We start from the raw sequence: 20,455 nt of genomic DNA, 5'->3' as shown, positions 1-20,455 counted from the left end.
GGTGGGTGCTGAAGACATACTGGGTACCACTGAGGAAAACCAAGAGGATGGAATGGAAATGGACGGGGAATTCAAAAAGTTTAGAGAGAAACTGATAGATATGGAAGACAAACAACAATGATCCTTGATTTTCCTGAATAAAACACAAAAATCATTGGAAGAGAAAAGATATATAATTCCAAATACAAAATTTAAGAAACCTTTTCAAAAATAAGACATAATTTTATACATTAAAAAAGTACATGATACCTGGGAAAAGTAATACAGTGATATTAGTAATAATCCAGGGAAATAAGACCAAAAGTTTATACCTAGTCAAACTGTCATTATAGTAAAAAGGTAAGTGGTAAATGCTTTTAAACATGCAACATGCAGAATTTATGCTTCTGAATCCTTTTGATTGAATTGGTTCTTTTTAGTTATTACATGACAGTAGAGTCCATTTTGATATAATTATACAAGTGTGGAAATATATCTTAATCTAATTAGGACCCAAGTCTTGTGGAGGTGCACGAGGGTGAGATTTAGTGTGGCGTATTCACATACGAACATAGGAAAGTTATGTCAGATACATTCCACTGTCTTTCCTTTTCCAATCCTCCTTCATGTTCCTGAATTTTTATTGATGATATTCCTATAGGAAAAGCCTTACCCAAGTGAGAGTTGAAAAGGGAAAAAAGCCAAAGACAGGGCTCTGAGTATTGAATTAACCATAGGACCAAGACTAAAACACCTCTTAAGTTATGGTAATAGAAAAAATACAATTATTAATAAGGCAAAATAAAAAGGTATAAATAGCAAGAATTAGCAGTAAAAAGGAAGATAAAATAGAGAACAAATGTATATTTATTTCCTAGCTATTAAGTGGGTAGTGAAAATATCTAACCAATCATGCATATTTGCGAGTCTAAGTCAAGTAAACTGAAAGATCAAGATGTAAATATTAGAAAAATAACATTCACATCAAAATGCTGAGATAAATTATTTGAAAGTTAGAAAAGAAGAAGATAGTATATCCTGAAAATAGATTTGTGTTATTTTACAGTGTTCCTAAAGCAGTCCCCTAAATACTATACATTAGCTGTAAACAGCACTAAGAAAATCTATTTGACAACTAAAAACTAGAAACAACTGATAACATTGTGTTCAGAAACCTAATAAGTGAAAAAAATGCAAGGAAAACTTTAAAACACTATCACCTAGAAACTCTGAAATGATAAAATGACTCCTAGTTACATAGAAGATGTAAAAGCAAAAATTAAAAAAACACTGGAGAAAATTAATAAAAACATTGCGTACTTTGGAACACAGCTCAGGTAACATTCAGAGCAAGTCCTAGCTATAAGTAATGCCATCTATAAAACAAAGACTGAAAATCTCCCAGGAAGTGTGAATAACAATAATATAACCTAAAGGAAGCATAAGAAAGGAAGGAATTAACTTCTACTTATGAATGTGAAAACAAGATATTTAGGCATTAGGAAAAAGACAAATGTTAGAGCTAGTAAGTCCAAAAGCTAATTCCCTGAAAAACAGAAAACAATAAAATAAGTAATCATCTAATTAAAAAATGGGAAGAAAGAGAAGGCGCAAACATACAGAAATAAGACAAGAATGGGGAAGTAATGACAGCTATAAAAGATATTAAGATTTGGTTTAAATCAGAAAACCTGGATTGAGATGGACCACTCTCTAGTGAAATGTGACTTACTAAAGTGACCAAGACAAGAGAGAAAATCTCAACAGAAGAAACAGCGAAAATGGTCCAAGATCCACCACCAAGAAGCATAAGGGCCCCCAGGAGCAGGATTCCACCCAGCCTATACCGAGAAGTTCCTTTACAGTCAGTCAGCAGTCAGACCCCAACCTGGCAAAAACAGAACCAAGACAAAACAGAAAAAGAAAAGGAAAAAAAAAAAAAAAAAAAGAAAGAAAGAAAGAAAAAGAAAAAGATAAAAGACCCTATTGACCAATCTCACTTATTAATATAAAGGACCAAAATATTAAGTATTAATAATCGGAATTCTGTAGGGCATGGTGGTGCACACCTGTAATCCCAGTGGCTTGGAGGCTGATGCAGGAGGATTGAGAGTTCAAAGCCATCCTCAGCAAAAGCAAGGCACTAAGCAACTCAGTGAGACCCTGTCTCTAAAGAAAACACAAAATAGAGCTGGGGCTGTGGCTCAGTGACCAAGTGCCCTGAGTTCAATCCCCAGCACCACCCTGCCCCAAAAAATGCCCAAACCCAGAATTCTGCAACACACTGAAAATAACACACATCAGCTAACTATAGTTCAAAGGCAAGGGTATTTTCTTGCCAGAAAATCTACTGATATTGTTATGGTTTGAATGTGAGGTATCCCCTAAAAGCTCACATGTGAGACAGTGCAAGAAGGTTCAGAGGAGAAATGATTGGGTTGTGAGAGTCTTAACCCAATCAGTGATTTGATCCCCTGATAGGGATTAACTGAGTGGTAACTGAAGTGGTAGGGTGTGGCTGGAGGAGGCGGGAATTGGGGCATGGCTTTTGGTATATATTTATATCTGGCGAGTAGAACCTCTGCTTCCAGATCACCATGTGAGCTGTATCCCTCTGCCACACTCTTCCACCATGATGTTCTCCCTCACCTGGAGCCGCGAGGAATGGAGACTGCTGTCTACAGATTGAGACCTCTAAAACCATGAGACCTCTAATAAACCCTTCCTCCGTTACAGTTGTTTTGGTTGGGTCCTTTAGTCACAGCAGCAAAATAGCTGACTAAAACAGATATGATTCACCATGCTGGGGATAGTAAAAGAAAATCGTAAGATCATCTCCAGAGCTGCCCCAGATATGTATGACATATTTCAAAATACATCATGGTAAATGGGGAAAGACTAAATAAGTTTCAATTAAAGTTAGGAACAAGACAAGAATGTAGACTGTTACCACAATTATATATCATCATCTTAGACACAGTGGCCAATTCAATTAGATAAAAGAAAGAAAATACATACTAATTGGAAAGAAGGAGGCTCAATTATCATTTTTCCCAAAATGATATGGCAATGTACATGAAAAATCTGAGAGACTCAATAGAAAAATTATTTCAAATCATAATAGAATTTTAAAAGTGGCTCTTCGAAAACAATAAACAAAATCCATAATTTATCTCTGTATATAAACAATAACTGCTAGATAATATTATGAAGAAATAATTGTGTTCATAATAGTAACTTTAAAAAAAGGATACCTAAGTATAAATTTAATGAAATATGTGAAATAAAAATTTAAAACATTACTGAGAAACAAAACATGGAAAAAAACATATTTTACTCGATTAGAAAGAATAAATCATACAAATGCTAATTTTCTCTATATCTATAAATTTAAGGTGAACATAATAACTATACCGACTTGCTTGCTTTTTAAAAGTAGGCTAATGGATTCCAAAGTTCACATGGAAAACTAAAATCACTGAATAACAAACAAATAATAAAGCCACACTCATTAAAACAATATGGGGCTGGGGATATAGCTCAGTTGGTAGAGTGCTTGCCTTGCAAGCACCAAAGCCCCAGGTTCAATCCCCAGCACCACAAAAAAAAAAAAAAAAAAAAAAAAAAATTTGGTACTGGTATATTAAGAATTGGTGAGGTAATGAAACCAAAAGCCCAAAAATAGATCTAAGTATTTTAGGAAGTTGGCTATGATAAAAAATAGTATGTGGGGGTGGGAGGAAGTTATTCAATATAAATTATTGAGAAAACTGGATAGCTATCTGGAAAAAATAAAGTTAGATATCAATGTAAAGATCTTATGCCTTATACCAAAATAAATTCCAAAGTATCAAAATTTTAATTTCTATAAAAGGAAATTATAATTCTACTAAAACAAAATATGGGTGAATTAAAAAAAAAAAAACCTCAATGTCAAAATGACTTTTCTAAAAGTTATAAAAATTTTCTGCAAACTAATATATACATACACAAAACAACAAACAAAGCTAAAAGTCACACTATAAATTGGAGGAAAATCATACCACAAGTGGGAAGGCAATTACAGTAAATTTTAAAAATTATAGTAAAATGGATGTTTTATTTCCTATATAAGGTGTTCCTGTAAACCCTATAATACAGATCAATAGTTCAATAAAAATGTACAAGGGGCCTAAACAGTTCATAGCTGAGGACATATAAATGGCATTAACACACATTGAAGATGTTCTACCTTATTATGCAAGTCAAAACCACAATAAAATACCCTTTTTACCAATCAGAATGGCAAAGCTCAAAAGTCTGATAAATATGTGTTGGAGAGAGCGTAGGGAATCACTCTCATAATTATTAATGGAAATATAAATTAGTAAAGCTGTATAAAGGGTAATGGACAAATGTATCAAAATTTTAACATGCGCTTTTAAATTTTAGGAATTAATCTTTCTGATATACTTAGACCTGTGAGAAATGCAGTGATGTTCATTTCAGTATTTTTAACAGTGTAAGAGGATAAATAATCTATATTCCTATCAACTGGGAACCAAAATATTAAATTACAATTCATACCCTAGGATGGCATATTAGATAGTGTTCAGAAGAATGCAGTAACTCTATGTGTACCAGTATGAAACGGTCTCCAGGTTATATTAAGTGAAAAAAGCAGGCAGCAGAAAATGTATATAAACTGGGTGTTTCTTTATTTGTGTGTGTGTGTGTGTGTGTGTGTGTGTACATGTGTGTGTATGTATACTTATAAACGTAGAAATTATCTGGAAAAACCCTTAACAACTAGGTGGCCTGAAAATGGAGTGTGAGAAAGACTTCACAGTGTACCTTCTTATCACACTTTTTGAAGTATGCGTCATGTGCACTATGATATATTCCAAAAATTAATTAGGAACCTAAAAATTCAGTATTGATAATTCAGAGAACTACTTCTTTGGAAGAATTGTCAACAATTGCTTAAAATGCTTTGTGCTACTTGACTTAGGAGACCTCTGCATGCCTAAAACGTAAACACAAATGAATAAAGAAAGAAGTGAAATTTGTCTGGAGGATTTGGTCTGCTAGAGCTGTCAAGAGCAGTAGCACGAGTTAAGGGTGGGCTTCATGGTGCTGTCCCTGCACAGACTTCTGCACCATCTGAAACCACCACCACAGCCCCCTACAAGTGTCAAAGGCAGCTGACCAAGTGCACTAGAAAACAGGCAAGAGTGAAATAAAATAATTCTTCCCAAACCAACCCCTAAGATTTAACTCTTCTGTTAACACATGGCTAAGACACAGTTAGAATGGCTTTAAAACATGCTTCTTGATTGGGCATGAATCATTTGTGAATTGGTTCCAGCTGTAACTGATCCTTGCCATTCATTAAATGCAAGAACGGATGATGGCCAAGAGGCGAGCAGGACTGAAATAACAACTGGTGGCTTTGTTTCCCCAGCCACAAGAATACTGGAGGTCCTACAGGCAGGTATTCTGGCTTGTCATTCTTTGGCATATGTGATTAATGTAAATAATATCAAACACCATCATTTAAAACTCATTGCTCATCCGTGAACACCAGGAAGGCACAACATTGTGCCTGAACCCGGGATACTTAGTCTTCCTTCTAGAAGTCTGCCGGTGAAGTTCTGAAACCGTAGGGCATGTACATTCCAGTAAAAACCAGCACAACAATGAATGCAAAAGCTGTTAAAGTGTGAGGAAGGTGAATTAAACTCAGGAAAAATGTTTGCTCATTTGTCATGTTTTAGGTAATCGTCTTACATATTTCTTTGTGTGTGTGTGTGTGTGTGTGTGTGTGTGTTTTGTACTTTTCCTCTCTTTATCTTACCTATTTCTGAAGCTATTTATCTTTCCTCTGAATTGCTGTAAAGCAGCATAATTGAAGCAAAAATATTTCATTCAGTTTTTGAAAGAATGTTAGAATAGAAAACAGCTCTAAGGAACACACTGGAGACTTAACATTTTGTAACATTAAGAAGAAACAGGAAGCACACCTTTGGTTTTTCCCCTGACTTTTCCCACACAAGAGAGGAAATGTCCCCTCCTCTCATATGGCAGTTGTAATTTATATTAAACATATAGTAAAGGGATCAGTTTCATTTTTCTCTATGACTTTATTCCCTGGGCAGACCCTGGTTGGTGTCTTAATACTGAAGGACACTGGGGCTGGAAGGATAGCTCAAGGGTAAAAGATTTGCAAGTGTGAGAAAAGCCTTGGGTTTGATCCCCAGCACTGCAAAAGAAAAACCTGATGGACAGTTCAACAAACACAATAGCTCACATGGTCTAGACTATGCTCCCTACACAAATTGATCATCATTCGCATAATCACCTTCATCCCTCTAAACACCTTCGGTTGACAGATACTATCATTTCCATTTCACAGATGAGGAAATGAGGACTCAAAGATATACCCACCCTGCTCAGATAACCAGGCTGTGACAAAACCAGATGGAACTGAGTGAGTCTGATCCCAGGTCTGCTCTTTCCATTATTCCCCTAGCCAAGCCCATCTGTCTCTGGGTAGTTCACACAAAACAGTAAATATTTATTATTTTTATTGATATATAATAATTGTACATATTTAGGGAGGATAGTGTGGTAATTTGATATATGTATACAACATATATTTACAGAACTCTGTATGTTAGGCACTGTACCAGTCACCAAGTGAACCTACAGACTTGATTAGCAGATAATAAATAAACATGAATAAATTAATAAATACATGTTTCTGTCCACAAATGACAGTTTGTAACAGTTGACACTTACTTATTGAGAATTACTATGTGCTGGGCACTTTCCCAGGAAAAAGGAAAAAAAATGAAGAAAAAAAAAAAGGAGGAGGAGGAGGAGGGCTAGGGTTGTGGCTCAGTGGTAGAGCACTTGCTGAGCATGTGTGAGGCACAGGGTTCAATCCTCCAGCACCACATGAAACTAAATCAATAAAATAAAGGTATTGTGTCCATATACAACTAAAAATATTTTTAAAAGAGGAGGAAAAAAGATGTAACAATAAAGCAAATAGTAGGCAAAACCAAAATAAATCCCATTGTATCAGCAGTTGCAATAACTGCAGACAATTAGATTCTTTTACTAAAATGAGTTATTTAAATTGTTTTTCTTAAATCAGTCATATCTTCTTTACAAGAAACACTGCTAAAACAAAATAATGTTTAAAAGTTGAAAATAATACTCAAACACTAAATACTGGTGCAAAATCTTCATACACTGCTGGTAAATGGTGCAGTCAATTTGGAAAAGATTGGCAGTTCTTCAACATGAAACAGAGTCACCATGAGACTCAGGCAATTCTGCTCCTGGGTATCTACTGAAGAGAGTGCAAACATGACCACACAAAAACCTGTACTTGAACACTCACAAGAGCATTCTACAAAATAAACCAAATATGCACACAATGCAGCTGTTCCTCAACTTGCAACTGGAAAAGCAAAATGCTGTAGGTCACACGATGGCATTTTTTTCCGGCAAGGAAAGAAATGAAGAACTGATACCTGCTACAGTATGCCTGGAGCTTAAAAACTTTATGCTAAGGGAAAGAAGTCCATCACAAAAGGCCACATCTGTATGATTCTATTTATATGAAATATCTGGAATAGTCCATAGAAATCAAAAGTAGACTCTTGGTAGTCATAGGTTTCTCTTTGGGATGGAAATGGCTTGAAATCACTGTGATGGCTGTAAGACTGAATATTCTAAAAACCACTGAGACTGTACACTTGAAAAAGATGAACTGGAAGGTATCTGAATTCTATCTTAATGAAGTTGTTATTTAAAACAACAAACAAATGGGCACATCATTATTAATGGCAGGCAAAAGAGAATCCAGAGCAAAAAATATCAATAGAAATATAGAGTGCTTCGGACACATGAATGAAAAGGTAAGTAATTGCTTCCATGGATCACAGGTAAAAAGCACAAGAAAGGACCCTCTGGGCCAGGACCTCCATGACAGCAGGGGTTGCAGAGGGCCACTAGAAGTGCTGTGCTGGGTACCAGTGGAAGGGTCTATGGTGCGGGGACCACAGCCAGTCTATCATGGAGCTGGGGTCTGGGATTTATTTTGTAGGGTTTTAGGTCAGTGGACAATGTATATGTGCATAGACGTATTTCAGGGAATCCCACTAATTTGCACAATCAATATGTGTTAATAATTTTCTTTCAAAAAAGACAGACATTTTTAGACATCTATGATTTCAAATCAGCATCCTGGGGGCTACCATGGAAAATGAATTGTAGGGAGAAAAAACAGCAAACAGACCCATTGGGGGATCCACATAAGCAAAGCGGAATGTTAATTTGAATTAGATTAACAGTAATGGGCCAGAATCAAGGAGGAAATCAGATTGGACATCTGGGATGGGGGAGAAGGAAGAGCCCAGGATAAGTCCAGGGTTCCTTGCAAAACAATTCTGTGCTAACCAAGGAAAAGCAGGAGAAAATGGGTGTTGGTGATGAACCGGCAGGGAGCAGTGAGTTTAATTAGAAACACAGTGAATTTGAGGTGCTTTTGGCAAATGGAAATGTAGATTTGACATTCAGAAAAGGAACAGGACCCACACGGTGATTCAGGAATGTTCACATATGCAGAGGGGTCTATTTCCTTCTCTAGTGCTAATTCCATGAAGATCTATAAAAGTATAACATTTAAAATTACTGAGTCACCTTCTTTAATTTCTAATTAAGTCAGGAACATGGCTAATAATGGCAGTCAGGTGGCTGATACTGCTAGTTGCCTTCTCAATAACCATTTCCTCTTCCTCCTCATAACAGAGTCCCTAATTTGGGGGTGTTGCAGTTTACCCAGCTAAAAATATTCGATTTCTCAGACTGTCTTACATTTGGAGCAACCCTGTGACAATGCTTTGGCCAATGAAATACAAGTGGAAGTCTGGAGAGGATATTATTTTCTCAATAAAAGGAAAAATTCCCTACTAGAATGGCCTTTGCTCTTTAGCTATTTGCATCTTCTCTTTCTTCTTGCCTAGACTATAGAAATAAGCCCAGAGATACAGAAGTCATCTTGTGACCATGAAGCAACCAGATTTAGGATTAAGTCCTACAGGTTAAAGGATGGAGAAATAGGAAGATGGAAGAAAGGGGCTGATCTCTGATAGCACCATGTGAACTCCTGCACCAGCCAGACTTCCACTCTTGAGAGTCTAGTTCCACGTGACAAATAAACTCTTATCTGTTGAAGGTAAATTCAGATGTGTACACTGTTTTTGCTTTCTTTGGCAGTTGAATGCAATCACAAGGGATATGAATCATATGGTGATACACACACACATATATAGATAGGAATCTAAATATCTCTAAATGTATTTACATATACATCTATATAGATAGAAAGATACACAGAGAAAGGGAGAAGCAGGCTAAAACAACAGGATCATTATTATTTCAGTTATAAAAAATGTTTAAAAATTCAATATCATTTCTTTTACTAGCATTGTATTCTTTTTCCAAATAGGGTGATAAGAATTTGCATCTAAAGGGAAACTATGAATTACCAGTATCAAGAACATTCATGAATACACGACCATCTATCTCTGAGTATATATGACAATGACACCCTCCGGCTTTTTGTAGATGATATAAGCAAATCTGGCTTATTTAAATAGCTTCGGTCAGACAAAGGTTCTTGAAGATGAGATTGTCCACCTGTTTTGCAAGACTTATCCTATTCTTTCAGGCACCTAGTAAGCATAGCTAAGAAAATAGCAAGCCTCTGGCCCATGGTGTTTCAGTCCCTCATAGAAGAGCTTTATGGGTCAGTGCTGTGGGATTATGTGAATAAAATTTTAGGAAACACTGTCTTCTGCCACAAAACTTTCATTGTCCATTAGACAGGGATGATGTGGAAGACTTGGATCTCTATGGCAACAGCGACTGCTTTGAAGACCTGCCAGGAGAAAGCTATCCCAGGTTTCAGGACCAGAAAAAGCCTGTGTAAACGATCTGCTGCTTTTATCTCATGGTCATTGTGGATCGGGTAACTTTTTGTGTTTCCCTTTTTGTTTTGGCTGCTGGGAAGCTCTGGCAAAATTTTAATCCCATTTCTGGAAACTATTTTCACCTCGTATATTCTTGTTCTCTAAATTATCTCTGATTCTGTCTCACTTTCTACTCAGGTATTCTCTTTAGTCCAGTTTATTATCTATTAAGTTTAGGTTGTTTAATGTCTAATTTTATAAACTCTTTAAAGGCTTTATAGAATAAAGACTATTTAGGCAAATAACTTTTTTTTTTTTTTTTTTTTTTTTTTTTTTTGCGGTGCTGGGGATCGAACCCAGGGCCTTGTGCTTACAAGGCAAGCACTCTACTGACTGAGCTATCTCCCCAGCCCCGGCAAATAACTTTTTAAAGCACCAGCTTATCATCATAACAAAAATATTACTAATTTATTGAACATTGCTATGAATGAGGCACTGCTCTAAGACTTGAGCTTATCTTATTTACCTTAAATTGAGTACTTTTATTATTCTCATTTTATAGATGAGAAAACTGAAGCACACAGAGGCTAAATAATCTAAGATCATACAGCAAATAAATGATAAATGCAAGACTCAAACTCAAATTATCTGAATTATGTAACTTATACAAAAGAAAAATAATGTTGAATTTCTTAAAGAAGTAGAGGCCTTCTGACTTTATAGGCTGAGCTCAGCATTTTCAGGAGAAACATATTATCCATCTCATCCATAGAATCATGCCAGAGGATCCATATCAACAGAGAGGATGAGACAGTGAAAGTCAAAACAATAGATAGTCCAAAAAATAACTGGCTTTTGATCTTGGAACACTGTTAAAGATACATTCGCTCACTCATCTATTCATTCAATAGCTTTTAGGGAGTACTTGTCATCTGCCAGGCATGGTGCAAGAGATGGAAACAGAGAAAAAGTGGACATAGCATCTTCCCTCCAGGAACTCAAGTGCTACAAGGGAGAGCCAGGGAGGTTAAGGGCATCATGGGATTAGGATGAGAAGACTGACAGGAGAACAGAACAGGGCATGACAGGATCAGTCTGAAAGTAGTCTAGCCCTTGGCCTCTTGGTTCCCTTTAATAACAGGAATAAGAAGACTTAGCTCCCTTGTGATGATTTTCTACATAAGAAGCTCTTAGCCTAGCCCAAATATCAGTTAGCCATTAGCTCTAAAGGATCAGTGGATGGCAGCCAGGGTCTTGCTCTGATATACACATGTACTCACATGGATGCCGGTTCCCAGGAACTCAAATTTCTGAGGCTGGCTGCTGCCTCCTCTCAGCTAACCCTGGAGCTGACTCTAACTTACAGTCCACAGGCAGGCCTCTCCTCTGGATCCACCAACCTAGATTCACAGACTTACTGGAATATCTCGCCCACACAGGATGAATACTCCTTCAAGATGCACTGGAACATCCTCCCCCACACTGCCTGGATCACATAATGCCTGCTCAGTATTTTTGCCCCATTTGCTCTGTTTCACCTTATCTCTTTGGCACTTGAATGCTGCAGTTCATCGCACAATGCCTGGCTGCCTAACAGAGGGGGATTCACCCTTGAACAGTTGGAGAGTCTCCTCAAATTGCAAAAGGGGAGTTCCCAGTGCCTTAGTGGCTGAAGCCATTGAGAACATTTATGAGCTCCACCTGCCTGGCATCCGCTGGGGAGTTATGTGTCTCTCTGGTTTTGTGCAGTGGCAAAATTAGAAGTAATTAATCATTTTCTCACCAACTTGAACTCTTATTTAATAGTTCCCTCTTCAAGTTTGTTTTGTCAGGCCATCAGCAAAGTCAGTCAAATATTACGATTCCTTTCTAAATATTCCAGCAGCCAGATGGCAGGAACACTACAGTGACAAGGCAAAACTTTCCTAAAGATAACTTTGTGATGCATGATCACATTTGATGGCACTCAGCTGAGGGGACTCACCCAGAGATACCACTATAGTTGCCCCACTTAACCTAGGGTCTTTACACCAAACTTTTAATTCCAGGATTAAGCCAAGCATTCAACTCTGCAATTTGAAACTGGCTGGTAAAACTAACATGTTTCTACTTCTTTAAGTTCCATATTTTAGGCAGAAGAATAAAATTATTAGAATACACATTAGGACAAATTTCTCAGGATTTCTCCCTAGATGTAATGTTGTGTACCCTAAAGTTTCAAATATTTCTGCACTCCAGTTAATGTATATTTATAACATAATTGTTAGAAAACAAATTTCCTTCCTTCTGCTCAGTTATTTTTGTCGATTTTTAAAACTTTAGCATTAATAAACATATATTTATGAATTTCTAAAATGCAGGAAAAGTTGACTGTTGCTCCCTGGTGAAAATTCCATATTTTCCTTGATTATTAATCCCTTTTGGATTTCTCAGATCTTTTCTTTTCAAGGTCTTTGTTCTGTGTGTATGTGTGTGTGTGTGTGTGTGTGTGTGTGTTGGAGTGACTGCAAAATCACAACTTGTACTATATGATTTCTGAACAATAAATCTCCAAAAAAGAGCGGTGCCAGGCTGGACCAGCTGGCTTTCTCCTGTTCCTAAAACTGTATGTTCTTAGACACACACACTTCCTCCATCCCTTCTGCTGCTGGCTAACTTCGTGTAACACAATGCTACACTCACAATTGCCCGAAAACAGAAACTCCTGGAAGGAACTCAAAGAGGGGGCATGGCAGTCCTACAGCCCTTAGAAGTTGGCCTACAAGTCACTGTCACCCTTAACACTCTGCCCTGACGGGGGTGCCCCCAAATTGCCTGTTTATGGTGCATGCCTAGATTTTTAAGTCCACATCCTCAGATTCTTATCCCCGCTGTCACTTTTTATTTTGTCTTCTGTACAAAAGGAGAACTGCTGTGAATCATATGAGGTAATGTGTGCAGGCATTTGTAAAGCACTCTACATTATATGTGCCATTTCCCGTTATTTCTTAACTTTCCTTTACTTCCTTGTTATCTCCCCGCCTTTTTTTTCTGAGTTGATTTTGTAGTTTTTAAATGTATCTCTAAAATACATTAGTTGGAAAACTAAAGCAATCTTTGTGCTACCATAGTAAGTGGATTTTAGCATTAAATCTTTATTTACTTTGTTTTGAGGTAAACTTACAAAAGTCTAATGCACAAGTCTCAAGGGCATAAGGCATAACTTCATAAATTTTTACATGCACTCATGTGTGACCACTACTTAGGTCAAGGTAGGGAGCCTCCCTTATGCCCTGCCCAGGTCAATAACAAAGTCCAAAGGCAGCCCCTCTTCTGACCTCTACTTGCTATGTGTTAGATTTGTCTAGCGCTTACCCCCCACTCAACACCTCACTCCCCCGCCCCTCTCCCACCGCAAATTCAGGGCTGGGGATCAAACCCAGGAACTCAAACATGCCAAGAAAGTGCTCTACCACTGAGCCACTTCTCCAGCGGCACTTCCCACCCCAAATGTTTTTGAGAAGCTTGGAGTCTCTGTGATAACTATTAAACGCTGACTTAAAGATATACGCTTCTAATTCTCTCTATAAAGTGACAAAAAATTCTGACAAGGAGAAGACTGAGAAGCACAAACTTTCCAAATCATACAGGTCGTGCCAAACAAAGGCCCTCATTTACAGCTCAGAGAAGCGAATGTCACCCAACTTCCTGCTACATAGTAACTTTCCTTCCGAATGCGGTGGATCACAAAGCGCCCTGAATGTCAGGGATGTTGCTGATCTGTCCCAGAGCTCCTGGAATAGCTCTCCTGGAACAGCTCTCCTGGCCTCTTCCAGCAGAACTACTTTCCAGGGAGCAGCGCACATTCGGTCCCCACGCTGCCCGGATGGTCCCCACGCTGCCCCGATGCACCCCGCGGGCGCACCCACGCACCCGGCAAGCCACCCTTACAAGGCGCTGTTTCTGAGAGCCAGTGGCTACCAGCACACGGGGTCTGGGCCCGGGTGCCCTGCTCCAACTCTGTTCCCTCTAGGCTCCCGGTGGGATATAGTGGGAGATTTTTTTCTGCCACCTTCTCCCTGACCCCTCCAGAGGACTTTAAAGCTCCACTGTGGCCAGATGTAAACCGCTGGACTAGACGGACTACTGGCCCCAAGCTTGGAAATGAGCTTCGGGAGATGAGTCCGGACACCTGAGCGTTATTCCCCGCTGTCACCACGAGCTGTGTGACCTTGGGCAAGTCACTTCACGTGTCCGGAGTTGGTTTTCTTTCTGGAGGCTACTTCTGTATTCTCAAAGCCACCTACGGCTCTGCAATTTACTAGCTCTTCTTTATTCAGCCCAGCCTTCCCGCGACAACCCCCACCCCAGCGAGTCCCGTCTTTTGTTCTGGGGGTGAAGCGGGGAACCAAGAGCTTCTCGAAGGACCAGGCCGAGGAGGCCTTAGTACCAGGGGCTGTTCACTGGGGACTCGGGTCCCGGGAGGTCAGCAGGCAACCCCACCGTGACCTTGTTCTCTCCGCGGTCCCCTTCTGGCCGGGTTTGAGTGGCGCGGCGGGGAGACGGTGGCGGGCACTAGGGCAGCGCAGAGCAGCGCCCAGATGGCGGCCCGAACCGGGGGCTGCAGCCTGGCGCGGTCCCCTCGGCACTGGCGTACACGCTCACCGTTGCCTCCGCCCGAGGCCACTCCGCCTCGGGATTGGCCTGAGCGGCCGCCGAGGACTCACCCTTTCCCCCTCGGGCACCGACCCGGACACGCGCGCGGAGCCGCTACCTGTCGATGGCTGTGCCGGGGACCAGTCTGGACTCCAGCTGGGGCCGCCTTCCCCGCTGCCTTCCCGCTCCGGGCTCCGTCCCGCAGCGCCGGTGCTCCAGGCGACGCCGCTGAGGCCGCGCGGCGCTCGGTGCTGCACTCGGTGCGCCCAGCTCGCTCCCCGGCCGCCAGCTCTGGTGCTGCCGGGACGCGGAGGCGGGGCCGCCGCCCCCACCTGCTCGGGGGCTCCTGCCCGGGAGCCGCGGCCGCCTAGTGCAGAGACTCGGCCCGGGAAGGCGGGGTCGCTGTGGCACCCAGGAGGCGGGTCCCAGCCGCGCGGCGCGCCTCCCAGGTAGAGTCCCAAGTCTGAGCCGGGAGGAGAGTGGGGGCCTAGGACTGGACTTCCCCAGATAGGGGCTGTTGGTGCCAAAGACCCAGGGCCCAGCCCCGCCACTCTAGGGACACGCCACTCCTTCGATTTATTCCAAAAAAATTCCGAGCCCTTACTGAGCTCCAGAATGGGGACAAAAGAGGGAACAAGGTAGCTTCTTGCCTTCACGGAGTTCGAGGTCTAGAAAGGGGAATCAACAAATAGGTAGTTAGAAGACAGAATCAAACGGGGTTGGTCCAGGGGTCTCTTGAGCGCACATAGAAGGGACAGGTCAGAGAAGACTTCTTCAGGAGTTGATGTCACCAAGAACTTAGGGTGAGCGGAATTAACTGGGTGAATTGAGGAGGTAGTTGTCTTTGGACTCGGGTAAAAGGAAAGAGAAAGCACTTTGAAAACTCGAGTAAGCCTGAGGAGCCAGAGAAACTTGGGTGTGTCCAGCAAATCCCTGTCACACTTCATGTTCACTCAAACCCTTGCAGGATGCAGGTCTGTGTCTGAAGCTGTGTGTACTCTATTACACCAAGTGCACTAAAGGTTTGGTCAGCATTCCCTGTCTTTTATCTCCTGGGCATTCCTGCCAGCTAAGGGTGTGCTTCTGGACTCTTGACTCTTTCTTGAGTGTTTGAGTATCTATGAGCCAGATGTCCTACAGGGCCATCAGGGTGTGCTGGTGTGGGAGGGAAGTTCACTCTTAACTGAGAAGGTCTGGAGTGGAGGAGAGACCTGAGCTCCATGCTCCTTGGAGGCTTGTAGAAGTTCCTGGGAACACATGTAAGGGAGCCATCAATGCCAACAACAGGGCTCTCACACAAGAATTGCAACCTGTCTTCAGGTTCAGAAGTGTAGCAGCTGCTGTCACTGCATGCTCCCCAGGCAGCCCTCAACTACTTTCTTAATTACTCATGTTTATAGCCTGACAGTGTGTAGGCTTATGTTTATAGCAAAGATTAATATTACACTCAGGATGTCTTTCACTCCTGTCTTGCCAAGAACGTGCTTTTCTCTCTTGATTTAGGTGAAAAGGGCATATTGCAGTAGTGAGTGGGCACCTGTTTCCCTCCTTTTGTCCTGTCCCCCTCCCGTCCCTTCCTCCTGTATGCCATACTACATGATCACAGACATGAAACCTGAAGAACATGCTCCAATCGAAAAGTCACAAGCCATTTTGGGTGAGAAAAAAATCCAAAGCATTTATCTAGGAATTCTCCTCTGGGCTCTTAATGTTCATTCTCATTGAAGACTTAACTACTAGTGTTCTGATTCAACAAGGAAGAAAAGGTGAATTTGCAGAGAAGTTATTTCTGTGGGCCTGGAGAGTTCCCATCAGGTCTTCTGCTGAGCAGCCCAACCATGAGCTAGTTGAATGGGAAGGCTGCTATTTATGAAATGAATAGGTGCTGGCATGTATTGATTTATTTTTTTAAATACCTGGTTCAAAGGGATGGAAAGGGGGTAAGTGAGGGATCCAGAAAATGGGGTCATTTGTGGTTGAGAGCTTCACAAGACCTTTTATTCAAGTGCCCGGTGTCTCATATCCATATGCAGTATTCCTGCTGATAGCCTCTTGGACGTTACAGGAGGATTGATTCCCACCTAGCTCCACCAGCATGTATGTTACTTTGAGAAGACCCTACCTATTCCTGGTAGATATTTGTTCAGTGGCAGACCCTGGAGTCACCTTCCCAATAACTAAACCATTCTCTGCTTCTTCTCTATGGCCAGAACCCTGGATCATGACTGGTCAAAGACAACCATGACAATCCCATTCCTGATTGCCAAACCTTTCTTAAAATTAAGGAAGTCATTGACCCAGTTTGGGCCAATGAGTTGAAAGAGAGGCTAGGCTGGGGTTTCTGGCTCCATTCTTCCATTTCCCAATCACTTTATGCCTCAAACCCAAATGGCAACCACAAGGCAATGAACATGAGGCCAAAAGGTCAATATAATCAGGACAAAAGAGAGGAAAATAGAGTCAGTGTGGTTGTTAGATACTTGAACCAAAGCCAGCAACTCTCCACCTCTGGACTGTTCCTTATGTGAGAAAATATAGCTCCTGTTTATTTATGCTATGGAAATTGGGGTCTCTAACCTTGCAACAAAATGTAGTGACCTGGTAAAGGGCAAAATCAGGTGGGCAAAGTACATTTCCTCCGTGTTGCAGAATAAACCTCTGCTTCCTGAAAAAAAAAAAAAAAAATCTTCCTATACTCCTCCACCAGATACCTGCGATAGCTCACCTTCCACACCTTCTGCTTGCAAATGCTCACTTATGTCTGTTCTGTAACTTTTTGAGCTTTTCAAGAGCACACACTATAGAAGTCTTAAATGTTGGCATGTATCACTTCCATTCCTCATGTATTTATAAATCAGCTATTTCACGGTGATAGGGCACTGGTGCCAAGGGTGTAAAGATGGATTCACAGCCCTGCCTCCAGGGAGCCCTCAGCTTAGTAGATGATACAAGCTTGCAAATAGAGTATTGCAAGTCTATGTAGAGGAATCTGCTCTGGATGAATGGAGAGGTAAGGTAGAAGGGAGACAGTGATATCTGAGCTGAACTTGCATGGATGAACATACATTTCTCCTACTGGAAAACCGGGGAAGGAAGAGCATTTCAGGGAACAGAGTTTGAAAGAGCTTGATGGTCAAGGAGCCTCAAACTGCCCATATCTAAATCCAAACTTACAGTCTTCCTCCCAAGCCTAACCTACCTTCAGTGTTGCCCATCTCCCCACCCATTTCAACTTTAGATGTCAGACCTTATGTGTTGAATCTGTCTGTCTGCACTGCCAGAACCAGAGCACAGTGCCTCCCTTTAGGCCATCCACAGAAACCTCTTAGCAGGAATATTAGTCTGGTTTTCTTCACTATAATGAAAAACCCAAGGGCTGTGTACCTGTCAAGAAAAGAGGATTGATTAGCTCATGGTTTTAGAAGCTGAAAGTCCAAGCATAGTGCTGGGAGATATATTTAAGACCCCCAGTGAGTGTCTGGAACTGCAATAGTATCAAACCCTATATTTAGTATGTTTTTTCCTAAACATACAAATCTATGATAAAGTTTAATTTACAAATTAGGTACAATAAGAGATTATCAATAATAACTTACAGATTAGTTATAACAACATACTATACTAAAATTGTCAACATGATTAGTCTTGTGTTTTGGAGCTATTACTAAGTAAAATAAGGATTATTCAAACACTTATGCATTGTTTATTTCTCGAGTTTTCCATTTTGTATTTTCAGACTGCAGTTGACTAAGGTGACTGAAACCTCAGAAAGGGAAACTGTAGATAATGGGAACTATTGTATGTGAATTTTCATAGCAACATTAGCCATATAGCCAAAAGGTGAATACAACTCACATTTCCATCAGGAGATGAATGGCTTCACAAAATATAATATGTCCATGCAATCAAATATTATTCAGAAATAAAAAGAAAACATGTTGATATGTGCTCCAACATGGATAAACCTTGTAAACATTATGCTAGGTGAGAAAAGTCAATCAAAAAAGGCACACATTGTATGAATCCATTTACATGAAGTGCCCCGGTGTGCAGAAGAGGCAATTCACTAGAGACAGTGACTGCTAGGAACGGGGGTGGGGGCTTCAGAGAGTGACTATTCAAAGGAACAGGGTCTCCAATGAGGGGAATAAAAGTGTTCTGTAAACAGGTGGTGTTGCACACTAATTTTGAAAGTACTTAGTGCCACTTATGTGTACGCTTTTACATGGTTTAAAGGGTGAATTTTATGTTATGTGCATTTTGCACAATAATAATAATGATAATAAACCTTTGAGGAGTGTGTCTATGGAAGTGGCTCTCCAGGCAGCACAACCCAGGTACAGGGAACCTGCTAGGCAGAATGCAGAATGGAGCCTTCTGTTAAGTGCCTGCACAGAGAGAAGGATCCATCTTCGACTGGTGAGTCAAGGGCCATGGAGGCCATCACTGAGCATCAGGCTGAGGTTGCACAGGTTCCTGGGCTGAGATACTTAACTTCAGAGTGCAGGAGACAAAAGAGAGCAGGGATTCTACTCAATCAGCAGCTCCGTGCCAAAAGGAGACCAAGCGGGTAATTCATTAATTTTGGATGCAATTTTCATTTCACCATGCTGCTTCCAAAAATTCTATTTTTCCAGAATGTGCTAGAATACAAAAGTTGAGGTCTACCTTGCTCACTTATGGAGTGAGAAGATAGGAAGGTAGAAAACTGTGGAGAACACAGAAGTTTACTGAAAAGGCAGGGAGAGAGGAATCAATCTTCAAAGAAGATGGGAGATCCAGGTGTGGTGGGGCACATCTGTAATCCCAACAACTCCAGAGACTGAGGCAGGAGGATTATGAATTCAAAGCCAACTTCAGCAATTTAGTGAGGCCCTAAGCAACTCAGCAAGACCCTGTCTCTAAATAAAATATAAACAAGGACTGGAGTTGTGGTTCAGTGGTTAAGCGCCCCTGGATTCAATCCCTGATACTAAAAGAAAAAAAAAAAGAAAGGAAAGGAAAGAAAGAAACAGCAGATGGGAGAGAGAAAGAGAAGGTCCCAGAGAGAATGAGGCTGCAGAAACCAAGGAGGAGAGAAGACATGACCTATGCATAGTATCATGCTGCATGAAGGTGCCACATTCAATGGTCAAATACTGTGATAACAGGAAAAGGTCACTGGTAGTTATAGTATTTATAAGTTCAGTGTTGCACAGTGAGCAGAAACCTGACCTTAGGGGACTGTGATGTGAAAAGGAATGGGGGAAGCTGGGAACACACTGGGTGCGGTGTGCACTGATTTTACAAAAACCTTGACCAAGAACAGAAAGGCAGGCAGGGTCATATTCACAAGGGGAGGAAGACTCAAAAGGAAGTGTTGCTCCTAACATGTGGTTAAGAGAAAATAGCCAGTGGAGAAAAGGGTTTTGAAATTTAGGAAACCAAGAGAGTTGCACATGGAACAAGGAATTCTCTGAAATTCCTTCTCAGAGAAACTGAGAAAGGATTTGGTGAGCAATATTTTATGAAGTTTTCAAGAATTTTGATCCTTCTAAACAAATAACATAAAATAGCATAAAAGTGTGGACCTTAAAAGATATGGATTAAGCTGTTGCCAACTACCTGCATGAATTTCGTTCTATCAATAGCTTGTTAGATCCTCAAAATCTCAGTTCTCTCTTCTGAATTGGGTGCGATAATTTCTACTGCGCCTGAGTGTCAATGGCTGAATACTAAGAGGTAGATTCTATGAAATTCCTAAAATTGAATGCACTTCGTTTTACTATTAGGGGTCACAGAAACGTAAGGAGCTCTAACTGTTTTAATTAATCTGCACTCAGTATAAACACCTACTAAAAGATAATTATTATTTAAAATGAGAAACATTCCTGATA

General features: G+C 40.6%; 1 protein-coding gene across 1 annotated transcript in view; it reads right to left on the bottom strand.

Annotated features, from left to right (window-relative positions):
- Wipf3 (WAS/WASL interacting protein family member 3) overlaps positions 1–20,455 on the bottom strand; it is a 170,760-nt gene that overhangs the window by 75,627 nt on the left and 74,678 nt on the right. Inside the window, exon 3 of the mRNA XM_047562137.1 lies at positions 14,698–14,946. Coding sequence (XP_047418093.1) covers positions 14,698–14,946 — 249 coding nt within the window. The remainder of the gene's footprint in view (positions 1–14,697; positions 14,947–20,455) is intronic.

This window comes from Sciurus carolinensis, chromosome 8, assembly GCF_902686445.1.
Source record: "Sciurus carolinensis chromosome 8, mSciCar1.2, whole genome shotgun sequence".
Taxonomy (NCBI): Eukaryota; Metazoa; Chordata; class Mammalia; order Rodentia; family Sciuridae; genus Sciurus; species Sciurus carolinensis.
This window is presented reverse-complemented; position numbering and strand designations above follow the sequence as displayed.